The sequence below is a fragment of the Cyanistes caeruleus genome, chromosome Z, assembly GCF_971803275.1.
Source record: "Cyanistes caeruleus chromosome Z, bCyaCae1.hap1.1, whole genome shotgun sequence".
Lineage (NCBI taxonomy): Eukaryota > Metazoa > Chordata > Aves > Passeriformes > Paridae > Cyanistes > Cyanistes caeruleus.
In genome coordinates, this window is record NC_141732.1 from 71,837,012 (window position 1) to 71,853,786 (window position 16,775).

General features: G+C 54.5%; 4 protein-coding genes across 4 annotated transcripts; all 4 read right to left on the reverse strand.

Moving 5' to 3' along the window:
- Window positions 1-783: 783 nt before the first annotated feature.
- Window positions 784-2,460, reverse strand: LOC111941126 (avidin-like). Its single transcript, XM_023944161.2, has 4 exons — window positions 2,369-2,460; window positions 1,645-1,858; window positions 1,124-1,244; window positions 784-964 (listed from the first exon to the last, which is right to left on the reverse strand). The coding sequence occupies exons 1-4, from the start codon at window positions 2,438-2,440 to the stop codon at window positions 865-867; spliced, it is 507 nt and encodes a 168-aa protein (XP_023799929.2). The 5' UTR covers window positions 2,441-2,460; the 3' UTR covers window positions 784-864.
- A 4,166-nt stretch (window positions 2,461-6,626) lies between these two features.
- LOC111941073 (avidin-like) lies at window positions 6,627-8,866 on the reverse strand. Its single transcript, XM_023944063.2, has 5 exons — window positions 8,645-8,866; window positions 7,667-7,783; window positions 7,352-7,565; window positions 6,887-7,007; window positions 6,627-6,805 (listed from the first exon to the last, which is right to left on the reverse strand). The coding sequence occupies exons 1-5, from the start codon at window positions 8,717-8,719 to the stop codon at window positions 6,772-6,774; spliced, it is 561 nt and encodes a 186-aa protein (XP_023799831.2). The 5' UTR covers window positions 8,720-8,866; the 3' UTR covers window positions 6,627-6,771.
- Window positions 8,867-11,966: 3,100 nt separating this feature from the next.
- Window positions 11,967-14,097, reverse strand: LOC147648572 (avidin-like). The gene is made up of 4 exons (XM_086869814.1): window positions 14,087-14,097; window positions 13,349-13,403; window positions 12,494-12,707; window positions 11,967-12,091 (listed from the first exon to the last, which is right to left on the reverse strand). Exons 1-4 carry the CDS (start codon window positions 14,095-14,097, stop codon window positions 11,967-11,969), a joined length of 405 nt encoding a protein of 134 aa, XP_086725940.1.
- A 913-nt stretch (window positions 14,098-15,010) lies between these two features.
- LOC111941054 (avidin-like) lies at window positions 15,011-16,503 on the reverse strand. The gene is made up of 4 exons (XM_023944031.2): window positions 16,363-16,503; window positions 16,066-16,279; window positions 15,526-15,646; window positions 15,011-15,205 (listed from the first exon to the last, which is right to left on the reverse strand). The coding sequence occupies exons 1-4, from the start codon at window positions 16,432-16,434 to the stop codon at window positions 15,163-15,165; spliced, it is 450 nt and encodes a 149-aa protein (XP_023799799.2). The 5' UTR covers window positions 16,435-16,503; the 3' UTR covers window positions 15,011-15,162.
- Window positions 16,504-16,775: the final 272 nt, after the last annotated feature.

Below are 16,775 nucleotides of genomic sequence, written 5' to 3' on the forward strand. Positions count from 1 at the left end.
TTCTTTTGGCCTGACAGAGCTCCTGCCTTTCTGTGCTGTTTGGTAGGGACAAGCCACCTTGTCAGAAGTCCCAAGGTGGTGGCAGGTATCCCTCCACTTCATGTCACTGTGCTGCAGCTTCACTAGAGCAGGGCCAGGCTTGATGGACTGTGTGTCCACAGTGCTCTCACGCCTGGGGCTGGGATATTTTTGTAACTCTTCCGCAACTCTTCACCCATGGACCTGCCAAAAGCTTTGTGCCAAAGAGCTGACTAAGTTTGGCAGGTGTCCACAGAGGCAAATAGGCACCACAAAAATGCAGTGGTAGAGAAAGGGAAAATCCCTGAGTGTAATCCAGGGGGAGGGGATGGGATGGATTAGGGGCTTTAACTTGTGCACATTTTACTTGAGGTGCTATACAGCACAAAGAAAGTGCTTAATCAACATCTCAAAGCTAGTGGTAATGCTGTCTCCATTGCCCAGTCCAACAGAGCATGCAGTCCCAGTACTGGAAAGGCTCTGGTGGGAATGGTATGAAGGCACTACAAGGAAGTGAGCTGAATTCAGGATGCTGCTGCTAGCTCGGCCACCATCAGGCAGGTGGGAAATGATGACACAGGGTGGATTGGAAATCTGGGTTTAGATAAAATGGGATATGAGGTCAGGGAGGGAGATGGGTGGGATTGGGGAGATATGCAGGTGTCCTTGTGGAAGGGCAGTGGTGAGACCTGCCCTCAGCAGGGCTATCTTTGGGGACAGAAGGTGTAGCAAGGACATACTTTAAGAAAAGGCAACCACAACTGATGATTTTTAAGTTTTATTCTCAATTGAAAGGCAGGTTTTTCTTGCCTTGTTGGGGGTTTAGGCTGCAGCCAGACCATCCCATCATGGGGCTGGTGAAGGCACAGCCTCACAGGGAGGGGACAAGTTCATCAGGATCTTTCCTTTTGTGGTGCGTTTGCGTGTGAAGACATTTCTGCCCACCCTGTGAGAAGTTGAGAACTGCTGTGGGATGACCTACAGACACTGCCTGCTCAGAGCTGCCAGCACTCACAGCAGTGACAGGGTGTCCCTAAATGTCCCCTGAGTTCCCTCAAGGAAGGACTCCTCTGCGGGATTAGCGTCCCCCATAGTCCCCCACTACCTTGTGGCTTTCCAGTCCTCCTCAAGGGACCCGACAGCTTCGCGCAGCAGCCACATGGTGCTCAGCGTCTCCTTTCCACCTGCATCCACAAAGCATTGCCCCACGAAGGTGGTGGTGGCATCTGGGAGAAAGGACTTATTGGGAGATGTGTGGGGAAACTGGCTGCTGCCCCTTCCCCACTGTCCTCCCAGACAGTGTTCCTGCTCCAATGGCCACACAACCACCGAACCATGCTTGGGGGTCCTGCCCTTCCCTGTGGCTCCCTCAGACAAGGCAGGATTTGCAGCTCCACTTGTGCTAACAAGGTCGGGACACACCATATTTGCCCCAAAGGTGTTGGGTGAGGAGGGACTCCCCTGTTCCAGGCCAGCACTGCCCCTTAGCCCGTGCTGCATAGGTGTTGCTGCTTAGCTGCACCAAAGCATCACCCAGCTGAATTCCTGGCAAAAGAAAAGTCCTGCTGACTGCATGTGTGGCTTCATTGACACTGCTGTGCCATGCCCAGGTGCCCCAGCACTTACTGGAGAACTTATCCCAGCTCACAGTGAAGCCAAAGGTGGGCCAGCCCTCCTCTCCAAGCTGCTGCTGGGCACCCCTCAGGGGGGAGATTTGGGCACAGCCCTCGGAGAGGGTGACTCGGGTGAGGTATTGTCCTTGGAAGTCCCCGTTGTCCCTCAACACCGAAATCTCCATCAGTGAGTCCTGGTCATTCCTCCACAGTCCGCTGAGCTGGCACTGAAGGAATACAGCCACATACCCTCTGTCCCCCACACAGGGGGACCCCATCCCTGCTGCTGCCCCACACCAGGGGAGCCACAAGCCCTGCTGTGAGTGCAGCTGCAGGGCATTGGCTATTCCTAGTGCCAGTTTGGGGAAATGCTGCCCCAGGTGCTGCTGAGAGGATGGTGGAGCAAGGCCAGAACATCCCAGCCCTGCAGCATGCACGGTACACCAGACACAGACACAGATGTCAGAGGGGACGCCACATTCACGGTGCTTCCAGGCACAAACCCCAGGGGAAGGAACGCCCTGTGCATGGTTCCCCCATGGGAACAAAGCTTTCTGCGGGTGGTACCAGGTGGCTGAGGGTGATCCAGGGATACCTCCCTCTCTGCCTGGACTTGGTTCTCGCAAAGCTCTCCTGCTTGTCTAAGCCTAAAATGGTATTTAAGGGAGAGCTCCTGGCTGCCCACGCTGCATCCCAGTGCCACGTCTGCCACGCTCCCACTGTGTCCCATCCCCTACCTTCCTCTCTGCAGGAGCAACACTCTCTGCCAGGGCCACGGCGAGGACCAGGATGAAAGCGCCGCCCCCCATGGCTGCGGGGCTGTGAAATACCCGACCCAGCTCCCTCTCTGCCCTGCATCCCAAACCCCTTTATAGGGCTGTAACCGGAGCCACCAGCGCTGGCAGCGTCCCGATGTCAGCGTGCCCAGGCCAGGTGAGGTGAGGAGGTCTGCCTGACCTGGGCAGCGCCGCAGGAACGCAGGGATGAGCACGGCTGTGCGGGGAGGTGGGGATGCAGGGATGATTTACACATCCGCTGTCCAAGAGGCTCTGCCCACCTCGTTCCGTGCTCAGTGCCGGAGCCCTGGGGCGGGCACGGCCTGACACTGTCCCACTGCCACCGACCCAGTGCTGCCACCTAAACACAAGGCTGCAGCCACCGGACAGCTGTGCTCCGCGGCACTGACTGCTGACGTGTCTGCCCGCACGGCTCAGCCCTGGCACCCCTCCTGCACTGAAAGTGTCTGCTGCTCTTTCTGAGCTGCTTTTCATCCTAGCCGTGCTGGGCTTTCCTTGGGTTTGGGACCTAAGACTTGTCGCTGCAGCAGGAACTCTTGAATCAGTTGTTCTTCCAAGCGCAGAAGGGCTTTCCTGGAAGCTATGTAGATGTTAAAATTTGCTTGTTCCTGTGGGAGGTTATGTTCTGCGCACAGTGCCTCCCTCGATGCCGTGGGAGGTGATGCCATATGCATGATGCTTTGAGGCTGGGCAGGGCCCTGTCTGACCCTTCCCAAGGAGTTCCTGATGGTGCAAGACGGTAACGGGGGTGCTCAGACTGCCTGGCACTTGGCATCCCCCAATATACCACTCTAACCAGGTGAACATGTCACTCCCAGTGCTGCAGGGGAAGATAGAAGTGGCATTTGGCTGTGTCCAGATCATGAGGTGCCTCTCTGGCCCCTGCCCAAGCACAAGGGATGAGATCTACTTTGACCGTCATTCTCATCTTTCCTGGGCGTGAAGACAAGGAAACCCAGCCCCCTCCTCCTCAGGGAGCAGGATACTATGTTCAAATTGCACTTTATTTTTAATGAAAAAAATTATAGAGCTGTGTTCAGCTTTCATCCTGGGGACTTGCTACAAACACCCTGTGATCCTGACACTGCTCTCCCTTGCTCTGTACCCAGCTGGCTCCCAGCACTCAGGGCTTGGCACTCCCCTGTGGGCTCCATGCAACACCCACAGGGGCAGCACCCGTACAGAGCAAGGATGGACAAGTGCCCTGCAGCCCATCCACTAGCTTTCCAGTCATCCTCAAGCACATCAGCCTCATCCTGCATGATCCATGTGGTCCTCAGTATTTCCTTTCTGCCCTCATCTATGAAGCTTTGGCCCATGGAGGCGGTGATGGAGTCTGCAGTCTGTGAAGAGATGGGGTGAGACAGTGCTGGGGTGGGGCTGTCCCTCTTTGGCACCCAGTCTGTCTGTGGGAAAGGTGCTTGTGGGTGGGTGATGTTTCTCTCCTCAGCCTGCTGTCCTGCTGGGACCTTGAACAAGAAAGGGATACTCAGGGCATGGTGGCATGAGCCCAGCTGAGCTGGACCTCACAGGAAGGGCAGGGATACTCCAAAGACACCTCAGTGGAGACTGGAGGAGCTCTGAGAATACGGGAGGGGGGGTGGCAAAGGAGCAGCACCTGGAAAGCTCTAGCTGACAGTTGAAGGTGGGCTGGCTCTTCTGATCCATCAAGTGTGTCACCTGGTCAAGGTCAGTGGCCCACTGCCTGGTCAGGGTGCAGTGCAATGGAGGGGACTCAGCACAGTCTGTGTGGGGCAGAGTGGAAGAAGTGAGCAACCTTCTGAGCCATATGGGGCAAGCTGGACAAGCTGCAGGCCCTCCATCCACACAAGGGCTGATACTGACAAATTTGATGCACTCAGCTGTAGGATGGGGAGGAGGAACACATCTGTGAGTGTGCCCTGGTTCCAAACCAGCCCCAGGAAGGGCTGAGATAACATAACTAAGGAGCTCCTCCATTCTCTCAGGCCGCCAGTCTGTGGTTGGCAAGGTTACAGCTGGAACAGGGCCACGGAGAGAGGCAGAAAGAGCAGAACACAATGTGTGGTCCTCACCAGAGGGCCAGGCTGAAATGGTGGAAGGGTTGGGAGCTATGTGTCCTCATTAATCAGTGAAGTCACGGCTTGAAAACCACGTTTACTCTTCTGTCATAGCTGACTAGTGGAGGGGTACCAGGTTTTGGTACACCCAAACCCACCAACTGTGCAGTCCCTTGAATGACCTGGGAATTCCTTGCCTCCATCTGCTCAGGTGCCTCAACAGCTGCACTGAGAGAGATGCTGGGCACCAATTTGTTCAGTGTTGAGACATCTGTGAACGGTTGACAGGAGCAGTCCCCGCAGAAACGGTTGCACAGGACAGTTTTCCACATGTGGTTAAGACATGTAAGTGCTGGAGGACCCCTGCAGTTAAAACTCCTTCTCCATTCTAACAGTGACTATCTGTTAGAAGGGATTTCATCCTTATGCAAGGATCATCCCACCAAGATGCAAAGAGATTCTGGTTTTGGGCTTTTTTTTTAACTGATACACTATGTGTGTGAACAGCTGTGCCACACAGACATGTCCATGTGATTTCAGGTGCCTCCTGCCTCCACCAGCTCCCCCTGTCCCTGGAGGCATTCACAGTGTGTGAATGACCCTGACCAAGGCTTGTTGTGCAGCAGAAACAGTGGGTTTTCCTGCAGTGGGGCTGAAGGGAAAGCCCTGGTCACGTTTGCCTTGCTGATGAGGCCATGCTAGAAAGAAACAAATGGTTCTGGGTTTGCAGCTGAATAGAACCCAGAGCTGAGGGATGCTGAATGTCCGTGGAGAAACTTCTCCATCTTTAACCACTCCCAGATGCCTGTGGGCACCCCTGGTGCACCATGTCCTATCACCTGCCGCCCCAAATCCGAGGCGTGCCAGGGATGCATTGCATCCTAGCTGGGTGCCCTGATGTAGGGACTGGCCTTGGAAATAGCTCTGCCAGCTCATGTCTCACATGTTTCTCACCAGCACTGTTGCTGTCTGCTGGGATTTGCAGGATGCTCCAGCTGTGGGCAGCACTGCTGCCTTGCTGAAGCACCCTGGGAATGCTGTGCAGCCTCGGGAGAGCCCTGCCCTGGGGAAATGTTGGCATGAAGGCAATAATGAGGTCAGGAGGATGCATGCAGTGAGGTTGAAGGCTTAGCAAGGTGCCTCACTGCTGAGCTGGTCATGCTTCAGGTGAGAGCAGAGTCCTGTGGTCCCTCTGCCTCTCACTTTCCCAGTTCTCAGCCTCCTCTAAAAGCATGTAAAAGCCTGTGCAGATACACAAATGCATAGCAGAGGGCTGAGAGAAGGGAACAGCAGCACTGCTTTAGAAGCAGAAGGTGAACCCCAGGGAGAAAGAAGTGAGAAGCAAATTAGATGGTCACAAGGCAGGTAAAAACACAGAGCAGGCAAACTTGCTAAAGCCACATGTGCTGCTAGCAAAGCTCTCCCACCCACAGCATTTGTGGCAGAAAAGCCAGGGGAGCAGTGGGAGTAGCAGCCCCAGCAGCTCAGTCCTGCTTTTAAGTCCATCAGATCCCAGGCAGTAAGCCAGCTCAGGACATGCAGCACTGTCCTGGGTTATTTTGAGAATCAAAGACACAAGGACTAAGTTTCAGATTCAGACCCAGAGCTGAATTCCTGGAAATAATTTTCTTTGGCTTAGAGGGTTGCCTAAGTGCCTAAGGCACTGCCTGTTTTGGTTGGTCACATAGTCCACTGGGCAGAGATTTGAGAGGCTGTATTTGCTGGTCAGTAGCTTTTCAGTAAATCACATGATTCCTAGGAAGAGTTTTGGGCAGGGTGTACTGCAGCTACTGTCCCTGTGTGGCTGGTACAGAGTACCCTTGGCACTTTTCAGGAGTGTGGACACAGCCAAGGCCTTTCACCTGCCTGCTTAAGGACCATGTCAGAGACGGGGGCCTCCCAGCCAGGTTTTTGGGATGCAGAAGAGCTCCTCAGCTTATCCTCCCATCAGACTCACCAGGCTTTCAGCAGGAAAGAGTGAGTGCTGGTCACAGTTACTGTCAGAGGGTTACTTTGGGGATGCACTGTCCTGTTTGGGCTGGAAAATGGGTTTTCTTGGGGCAGGTTTCTTCCCAAAATAACAGAATGAGATCCTGCACCCACCTTCCACCATGTTTTAGCCCAGCTTTTCCAGGACATATCCACAGACTGCACAAGGCTGTGTTTAAATATCTTTAATTTTATTTGTTTTTTTAAAATATTCCTCCAGAGCTGGAAGCATCAAGGCATGCTGCTACACACTGATCCTGCTGAGGGGACTCCTGTCTCCCAGGTGTGGCCAGAGTAAGATGTTTCTCCCTCCTTTCAGCCCACTCGAGTGAAGGTGTTGCGGCCGGTCCTGTGGGGAAGCAGTAGCCCATTGGTGCCCAGCCAGGAGCAGGGTAGGGATCCCAGGTGGATTTGGGGTACCTTAGCTCACCTGGTGGCTTTCCAGTCATCTGTCTCCGAGCTGACTTTCTCCCGCAGCAGCCAGGAGGTGTGCAGGACCTCCTTCCCATCATCCCCATTGAAGCACTGGCCCACAAAGACAGCTGTGGAATCTAAAGCAGGGGTGGCTGTTAGCATCCCAACAGGACCCCAGCTGATTCTGGAGCTTCACAGGCATCCGTGGGTTTAATGCTCATGGAGCCTGAGTGGATCCTGATATTTGCAGGGAAATGCTGTGTGGCAGAGCAAAACAACCTTCCCTGCTGCCTCACCCAGACCTTGTTTTGGGAGGTATACTGCTGTCTGCAGACACCATCCAGAGTGGAGAGAGATCAGGGAAGGAGAGGCAGGGGACAGCAGAGGGAACAGAGGGATCGGGACGAGCACTGGGACCTGCCTGAATTCCCCTCTCCATCCCACCACCCCATCCAACAACAGCCATAATTCCACCACAGACCTGAGAACTTCTTCCAGTTGACAGTGAAGCCGAAGGTGCACTGTCCATCCTCATCCAGGTGCTGGGAGCCAGTCAGTGGGGACGGCTGGATGGGTTTCTTGGCGCTTGACACGGCGGTGTGGTACTCGCCAAAGAAGGTTCCGTCATTGCCAACCTCGAACACTTCCATCTTGGAGCCCAGGTCATTCTCCCACCAGCCAGTCAGGTTGCACGGCTGGGGATAAGCAGACATGTCCCTGGGCTGCCTGTACACAGCCCTTAGGGGCTGAGCCCCCTGCCCACAGCCCCCGGTGCCCACAGGGTGCTGGCACTCACCTTGATATCCCTTGTGCCTTTCCCCGGGCAGCTCGCACGCCACCTGCTTTTGGTTGCCTTTTCATCTTTCTCACTGGCCTTTTTCTCTCCAGGGCGCTCCCCTTCCTGGCAGAGGAGCTTGGAAAAGAACAAAAACACAGGTCAGGCTGTGGATGGCGGCACTGCAGCGTGTTTCTGGAGCCCTGAGAGTGCTCGAGCATTCACTTTTAAAAGACACGGTTCATAAAGTTTCTGCTATCTCAGCTATGTCGAGAGCGCCAAAAGCTGGGGTAAGCCAAGCAAAGGGGAGATGTGAAGAGGAAAAGCAAAAGGTGGGAGCCCTGGACAGGCAGGAACACAGGTGGGACCCCCGCTGCAGCCCTGGCAGTGAGCTGTGTGAATCCAGGGCACATCTGCCCGTGTTCGTGGGTAGCCGTGCTGTGCTCAGCACACATGTAGCACGACAGGGAAGCTCACTGGTACGGGCACAGCCCTCAGGTCCACAGCGGGCTCCGTCTCAGCCAGAGCCCTGCACACCCCTCCTGCAGTTCCAGGCGCTGCCTGCTCTCTCCCACACTGTGCCGTCCGAGACAGGGGCAAGTCATCCTCTGGGGCAGGGTCCCCATGCTTCCCCTTCCCCAATTTCCCTCCAATTTCCCTGGAAGTAGGGGATTTCCACAGGCGTGCCCCCTGCCCCAGTGAAGGAATCTCCATGCACATCCCTCCCGTGCACACGGACAACCATGGAGCATCACTTCCCTCACCCCGCAGGGGCTCCCGTCTGGATACCGGCTGGGGCAGGGGATCCTCCTGCTGCCCAGTGGGTCTTCCACGCGTGTCCCAGCCCTAACAAGCTCTGCAGCTCCCATATCATCTTCCTCCCCTCCAGCGAGTCTCCCACTCCTGTCCCTCCCCGAGCCCCGGGATCACCAGGAGCGCTCCCGCGCAGATTTCCCCGGAGCCGACTTTCCCACGCGTGTCTCCAGCAGGAGCTCCCACCTGGAAGCCTGCCGCGGCCGCGGCCACGGACACCCCCGCGGGCAGGGCGAGAGCGGAGAGGAGGCGGCGGCTCATCGGGATGCAGCTCGGGATGCAGCGGGGACAGAGAATCACGCCGTGCAAGTGACTCACAGATTTATTCTTCGGCTTCGCCACTGCTTTCCGGGAAAGCCCCGGGCGGTACCTAGAGAGGAACTGGGACCTAGGAAGCGGGACAAGGAAGGGAAAGCAAAAAGGGCAGAAGTGTGGGGACAGGGACAGGGGCAAGAATGGGGTGGGGGCAGGGCTGGGGATGAAGACAGGAAGAGGGTGTTTTGGTGGGATGAGAAAGGAGAATTGGGATGGGGACGGCGACAAGGATGAGGGATGTGGGATGTGCACATGGATGAGGACGGGAACAGGGACAGGAACAGGGACAGGGACAGGGACAGGGACAGGGACAGGGACAGGGACAGGGACAGGGACAGGGACAGGGACAGGGACAGGGACAGGGACAGGGACAGGGACAGGGACAGGGACAGGGACAGGGATGGAAGCAAGGGTGGGAGGAATGGAGTTGTGGCAGAGATGGGGGCAGTGATGAGGGATTGTAGGCAGGGATGGAAACAGGCAAGAGGACTGGAAGAGAGATGGACACAGGGATGGGGATGGGTAAAATAGGGATGCAGGAGGGGTTGTGTGGGGCTGCCCACTGACATCATCCAGCCTGGGGGTCTTTAGTCCCATGTCTACGTGTTGAGAGCTGGGTCTAAGTTTCCATCTTGCCCTGCAGAAGCTTCTGTGTCCCAAAGCACCCTCTGGTCACTGCAGGAGATGGACAGAAGGACATGAGGGCTGGGCAAGGTGTATGTTCAGAGACAGCAGGTGATCTGCAGTGGGTCCAGGGGACTGGAAGATGAAGAAAGCAAACCTGTCCCAACAGCAAGAGCAAGGCATTGCAGGCTGGAGGTGAGCAGCCCAGCTTGCACGTACCAGCCAAGAGGAAAGGCAAATGAAAGGTCAATAAAAGGGCAGGATCAGGGCAAGGTCAGGGACAGGATGTGGGACAATTAGGACAGCTGATGAGCACAGATTGTGATGCAATAAGGGTGGCACATCCAGTGCTGATTTCTTGTAAACTTCACAGTTTTACTTTCAGTTTCCTTATTAATCAAGCACAATGCTTACATCATTCTCTGACCAGCTGACTGTGTTCTTTAGAGAAACCAGGAGTCAGGGTATTTGCAGTTGTGGGGATAATGAAACCACAGAAATTGTATCCTGGGCCAACATGGTTCTCAGTGGCCTCTTACCCTGCTGTGCAGGGCTCCCAACCTCACCCTCCACTTCCACTGGGGCCCTGTTGCCCTGAAAACTAAACCTTCTGATAATGTTTTCATAGTTTTAGTTACTTTGCCATGAAAGTCCTGTAAACATAATTTGTTTACACATTTCTTCTAAGAAACGCCTTTTGATGGATGTTTCGCATGACCAGTGTGCTTGGGAAGGTGGTAACTTAATTATCCAATCCCTGGTCATTGTCAAGAATCTATAAATACTGGAGTCAGAAAATAAAGGTTCTTTCCTGTTCTAATGCTGAAAGGTGTTTGTGTGAATCATTTTGTGTCCTTTAGAGACAGGGTCCCAAGGCTTTAGCCTCACATACCACTCAGAGAAGTCTTTGGGTGTTTATGGTGCTGGTGGCAGCTGCAGTGGGTATTTGGGGAGGGGAAGCAGGAGAATGAGCCCAGCATGACCAGGACAGTGCCAAGGATCAGTGGGGATGAGCTGAAGGCTCTGTGCAAAATGCAGGCATGAGGATGAGGATGCAAGGGTGAGGATGAGGATGCAGGTTGACTTTTGACCAAAAGCTGGACCACCAGGCACATCAGCCAGTTGTGTTCAGTCAGTACAAGCATACCCTGGAAAGTCTCAGGTCTGTGCACTCTGGGTGCAGCCCCAGAGCCAGCAGGGAATGAGAGAAAAGAGCAAAGGCTGAGTAAGGCTGGGGAAGGACAGGCACCCTGTCAGAGGAAGAGGATGGCAGACAGACCCTGACACTTTCTTGGGGCCCTGTGTGCTTTCTGCCCTAAAGTCCCTGCCCCATACAGCATTCTCTTGCCCCTGAGGCCCTGTAGCCCACAGGCAGCATTGCCCTTCATACCTTTTGCTCCTCTCTCTGCTGACACAGCTTCTCCCTGTGGTGTTCAGGAACAGGAATTAGGAGCTGTGCATCATGGATTAGGTATTCCATTAAGATGGAAACTTCGTGAGCTGCTGAAATGACGGAGTAGTCACTACATTAGACGGTAGTCTTCAACCCGTGCAAAGGGCATTTGACCTTTGTTTGATTTGTTTCCTAATAAGTGTTCAGTGTTCAGATAACATCCCGTGAATATGAACACCAGAAAGGATCTGTATCCTGTTCCATCCTGCTACTGATTAGGTGACAGCCAGTCAGTGGGAACTACATGTACACATGCATAGGTCGTACGTACAACAGGTACACCTGCAGCATCTGGCTGTAGCCACCTGGTCTGCCCAGTAGCTTCCCCTGGAGTGCCAGGTCTCTCTCCTGATCGCCCCCCAGCATCCAGCCTGGATTTTGGACCACCCCAACACTCCACATTCCCCTCTGTGAGAGCTGGCACCCAGCTCTCCCCATATGTGCATGCAGCACAGAGACTCCCAACCAGAACAGTAGCAGGAAATGGAGTTTGATGAGAAGATGGGGCAGAGAGGGATGCAGAGACACCAGATGAGGCCAGGTGAGAGTCCTGGTTGCCTGCATGCAGCTTTCACCCCTACTCTCAGCTGTGGGGTATCGTGCTGCCCCACACTGGGGGTGCTGCCTGGAGCCACCCAGCACAGCGCCCCGTGAACGTCCCAAATGGGTGCACAGACAAGAGGACACCTGCTGAGGCCTGAAGCCATGATCAGGGATCAGAATTACCCAGCTACTGTCCCCCAACCCCATCTTTCCCAGCCCCTCCAAAACACTTCCCTGTTGTGCCCCCACCAGCACCTTGCTCTCCCCATGGCCACACCATGGCTGCTTGTGTACCAGGGACACAAGGGACACAGCGCTCTGCTGCATGAAGAAAGGTTTATTTGGCTCCATATGTGAGGGCAGCAAGTGTGGGAATGGGGAGCCCCACCAGAATGTTGCTGGGAGGCAAGGGGAAGAAGCAGGGCAAGGTGAGGGTGTGTTTCCTTGCCAGGAGCTTGGGACTGGGACAGTGGGGAGATTTGGGGATGCAGAAGGACAGCACTGTGCAGGCAGCACAGGATGTGTCAGCAGGATGGGAGGGAGGGCTGCAGGGTGAGATGGCAAGGGCAGAGCTCACCTTGTGGCTTTCCAGGTGTCCTTGTGTGACAGGACCTTTTCCTGCAGGAGCCACACGGTCTCCAGTGTCTCCTCCCCACAGTGATCCACAAAGAACTGGCCCACAAAGGCAGTGGTGGAGTCTGGCAAGGTTTGAGAGAGGCAGAACAGGGTAAGAGCCTGCACCTCAAGACAGGGAATCCTGGGCCACCTGATCCTGGCAGACAGACGGACAAACACCACCTGCTACATGCCCTGGACAGAGAAATGGACTTCCCTGCCAGAGTGGCCAGGGGGACCACATCACCTGGACAGAGAATTGAGCATCAGCCCTGCCATGCCCCTTGGACAGACAGATGGACACCAGCATCACCCCTTCCAGACCCTGAAACCCACCAGAGACAGCTCTTCCCATGGCAGGAATGTGTATGTGTGGCCAATCTATGCCCACAGCCAGGGTTCCTCTGGGTGCCACAGGGGATTTGGGGCACCAGACAGGGGGGTTTCTGCTCCCAGCATGAGCAGGGGATCAGTCACTGTTGTGCCTGAGAACTGCCTCTGCACGGTGAAGACACCAAATGTGGGGTGTCTCTTGGCACTGGGATGCTGCTGAACCCCTTGCAAGGGTGACACCAGGATCTGCTTGTTGGTGGCTGCCACTGTGGTGTGGCAGGGGCCTGAGAAGTTCCCAGCTGTGTTTGTGGCCAAGATGGTCATACTGGAGCCCGGCTCATTTCTCCACAGGCCCTGCAGGTCACACTGGGGACCAGGGGTCGTGTGAGTGGCTTGGGCAGTGCTGAGCCACTCCTTCCCCCAACCCCAGCCTCCCCAAGCAGTGGGATGTGTGTCCTATGTCCCCCTGTGTGCCAAGTGAGACCAGCACATGGGCACCAGCTGGGACAGCACCTTTCCCTCCCTGGGCAGGGCAGAGCAGAGCTGGGGGTACTGGGTACCTCCCTACTGCAGTGGTAGGTGACCAACAGTGCCCCCAGGGACAGCACAGCCAGAGCTGGCAGCCTCTTTGGTCATGGACACTGCTCTGTGGCATGGCATGGCACAGCAGGGCACAACAGGAGCAGGAAAACACTGTGCTGGGGTGTCACAGGACAGCGCAGCATGGCATGGTGAAAGCATGCAACCCTGTCAGCCCTGCACACTGTGCCCCAGGGGTGGCATGGCATGGCACAGCAGCCTGTGGCACAGCACAGCAGAGCACAGAGTGGCATCAGAAAGCACAGCAGGAGCACAGAGTGGCATCAGAAAGCACAGCAGGAGCACACAGCCCCTTGGCCATTCCCAGTGCTCTGCAGAGATGGCACAGCTGTGTGAGCAACCCCTCACGCCCCGTGCTGTACCAGCACAGCCCAGCACAGCCAGACTCTGCCCACAGCTGCCCTTACCTGCCTGGCTGCAGCACCACGGGGCACGAGCAGGGCCAGCAGCAGCAGCAGCAGCCTGGGTGCCCATGGTGGTGGTGGCTGTGCGTGGTGCCCAGGCCCTGCCTGCGCTGCTGCCCGTGCCCACCCGGCCCCTTTGATAGCAGAGGGGGCTGTGGCTGGGCAGTGGCCACCAAAACCTTGGGGCCTGGGACATGGGAAACTGGCCACTGAATGGCTGAATGGGCTCCTGTTCCTCTGGCCAGGTGGGGGTCCCAAGGACCAAGATGGGGTGGGGGGGCTGCAAAGGAGGACTCTGTGTCACAGCAGGGGACGTGTCTTGGGTATGGTGACAGAAGGACACCGTGGTGGGTGTTAGGAATGTGTGTGCATGAGAATTGTCCAGAAAAATTGCATTTGTTACCTGGTGCATAACAAGGCAGTAATTACCCACCCAAGAGAGACACTGGTTATTTATTTTAGTTCCACAAGCCTGGGTCCTCAGTATTATTCCAAAGATCAAGCACACCAGGTATCAAAACATTTTGCTACTTACACATTTTAGCAAACAAAGGCATTAATGTTCATTGGCTACAAATTATTTAGTTCTCTTATTAATGATTATTCTCTCTCCTATCGGCTAAGCATTCTCTTGTGCCTGATGCTAATTAATCTTCAGGCTCAGCCTTCCTCTTCTTTTGAGTTCCTCTTCTTCTTGAATTAGTGAGCCATAAGTCATGATTTGCCCTTGACAGAATTTACCTTCTACCCATGTGGGAAATGGAGGCACAGAAAGCTCAGGCTGTGTCCACAGGCTCAGAAATAGAGAGGGATACAAATCTTGACCAAAGAACTTGGAAAAGGCTTGAAGATTTGGAACAATGAAGTTACACAGATATAAAGCAAGAATGTGGGTTTATAATTTTAGCAGAAGTATGTTTTAAGCAAGTGGCATACATACATAAGCTTTATGTAAGTGAAAATATATGTTGACCAAAATAGGGAGAAATTTATAAGTTTAGCAATAGAACTTGTTACAGATCTAGTAGGAAGCTTAAGATGTAGTTGTGTAAGTTTGTGCATTATATGATTGGATAAGAAAGGATGCATTGTGGTAGGGCCATGTAATGCAAAACAGTCAGTGTTTGGTGTAAAAGGTTATTAGTGAGCTTTGTGGAAGTAGTTGACTGGCTAAGAAACTTATAAAAGACATTGTGACTAAAATTAAGATGGTGTTGGACGTAAGATCTTAAATGTTTCATCCTTCCATGAGACTGATTATACAATAAACCATCTTTTACAACATCTCTCAGTCATCCCTGTCTCAATAACTCTAACATACCCAGTCAGAGCTGATTCAGCACTGAGTATTTGATGATCCAGTTGTCTTTATTAGTTTTTTTCTTATCTTGGGGGTTTTTCCAAGTGTCCTGTAAATTCTGCACTCTTTGTGTCCATTACCAGTGGTATATTGTTCATCCCAACTTTTGTAACCTCCACCCAGATCTGAGATCGTTAAAGCCCAGCAAGACCTAAACCTTAACAAGGCAATTTCACCAAGTAATATATCTTTCTAACACAAGGACACAGCTTAGAGCCTGTTTGCTGCACTCTGTTTCACAGACTAAATCTCCTTTCTTGTTATTAGGCTTGAAAGCATAAAAAGATCAAACACCAACGAACAAATCTTTTTAACGTTTTATTGATCCCATGTTTTGCAGCAACATGACAGGAGGCTGTATTTGCAGCGAAGCCTTATTGGGGAAAGCAGGTGGTGCTGCAGGAGAGGGGGCACAGCCCTGGCACTGCTGCTGCCTGGGAACCCCCCGGCACCACTCTCACTCCTGTGTGGGCAGGCGGGTGAAGACGTTGATGCCGACCCTGCGGGGACGCAGAGGAGGAGGAGGTGTAAGGGAGGGACGTGACAGTGTCCGAACACACACCCAGCCCTGCATTCCCCCACCTTGGCAGGACCCCAGGGGATGGTATTTTTCCTTTCTGCGTTTTACCCATGCTCAAAGCAATCAAGGGAACCTTGCCATTGAGCTTTGTTAAGCTGTGCTTTTAAAACAGGTATTAAACCTGCTTTTGCGAACACCTGTGAGAGTGGCTCTGTAAGAAATCTAACCCTCTCACTTGTGATATCCCCAGCCCTCGGTGTTGAACAGGGGACCTGTGCAGAGCAGGGACAGGGGGCTCACCTGGTGGCTTTCCAGTCGCTTTTGATGCTCTCCACATGTGACCTCAGCAGCCACATGGTCTTCAACACCTCCTTTCCATCCTCATCCACGAAGCACTGGCCCGTGAAAACCGTGATGGAGTCTGTGGGGACAGGACAGGAGGTGGAGGGGAGTGTGGCCCAGGTGGCAGGTCAGTGGCTGGCCCAGCACAAGGGACAGCAGAGCCCCGCTGTCCCCGGCCTCTGGGGACAGCAGGGATGGGGACAGCAGGCAGGAGGGCTCAGAGGGCAGCGGGTGTCCCACGGAGAGGGGCAGAGAGCGCCGGCTTCAGCCCCTGCTGCCTCTGCTGCACCCTGGCACTGGGAGCTGACAGCAAGCAGGGAGCTCCAGGGACAAGGGTGGGGGAGCCTCAGGGAGGGGAAAGGGAGAGCAGTGGGGATGGTGCAGGGGAAGGCAGGGAATCAGCAGGGACACTGCAGGCAGGGACAGAAAAACTTCAAGAGCAGAACAGGGAGGGCAGGGGAGGTCCAGGATACCATGAGGAGGCTTGGAAAGAAGTACCTGAAAAGCTCCAGTTGACGGTGAAGCCGAAGGTGGGCTGGCCCTTCTGGTTAGGGCTCTTCTGCAGGGTCCCCTTCAGTGGTGACAGCTTGATCTCATTCGAGGTGGCTGTCACAGCCGTGTGGTAGGAGCCAGCAAAGTCACCATTTGCATTCACAGTCATGATGGTCATGTTGGAGCCCAGGTCATTGACCCAGCGCCCGGTCAGGGAGCACTGCAGAGTAAGGAACTCAGCACTGGTGCCTGCAGCCACAGCCCCCTGCCCTCCCCACCCTCTGCATCCCACCCTGACGGTACCTTTTTCACAGAGAGGCTGTGAGCCCCCAGGGCCAGGAAGAGCACCAGGAGGAAGGGAGTTGCTTGCACCATCTCTGCAGCAGGCGGAGAGCAGATTGGGATGTCCTCCTTGCAGGTGTCTGCTGATGCTCCTGCTCCCTCTCCTTTTTATTGCTGCTAGGGCTGTGGGTGGCAGCTTTGGTGAGGGCATTGTGCAATCTGGGTGTTTCCAAATCTGTGGCTCCCTGCCATAGAACGAGGTAATTGCAAGCATTACCAGAAGTGAGTGCTGAAAATGTCCATCCTTGCTCTCCTGGCACCTTGCAGGGGGGCCCTGGCTCCTGCTGATCTGTGACTGCCGGGAAATGGTCAGTGGGGAAAATCCCCTCTCTTGGAGCTGGTGTACATTCTGTCACCCATCTGACACATCAGTT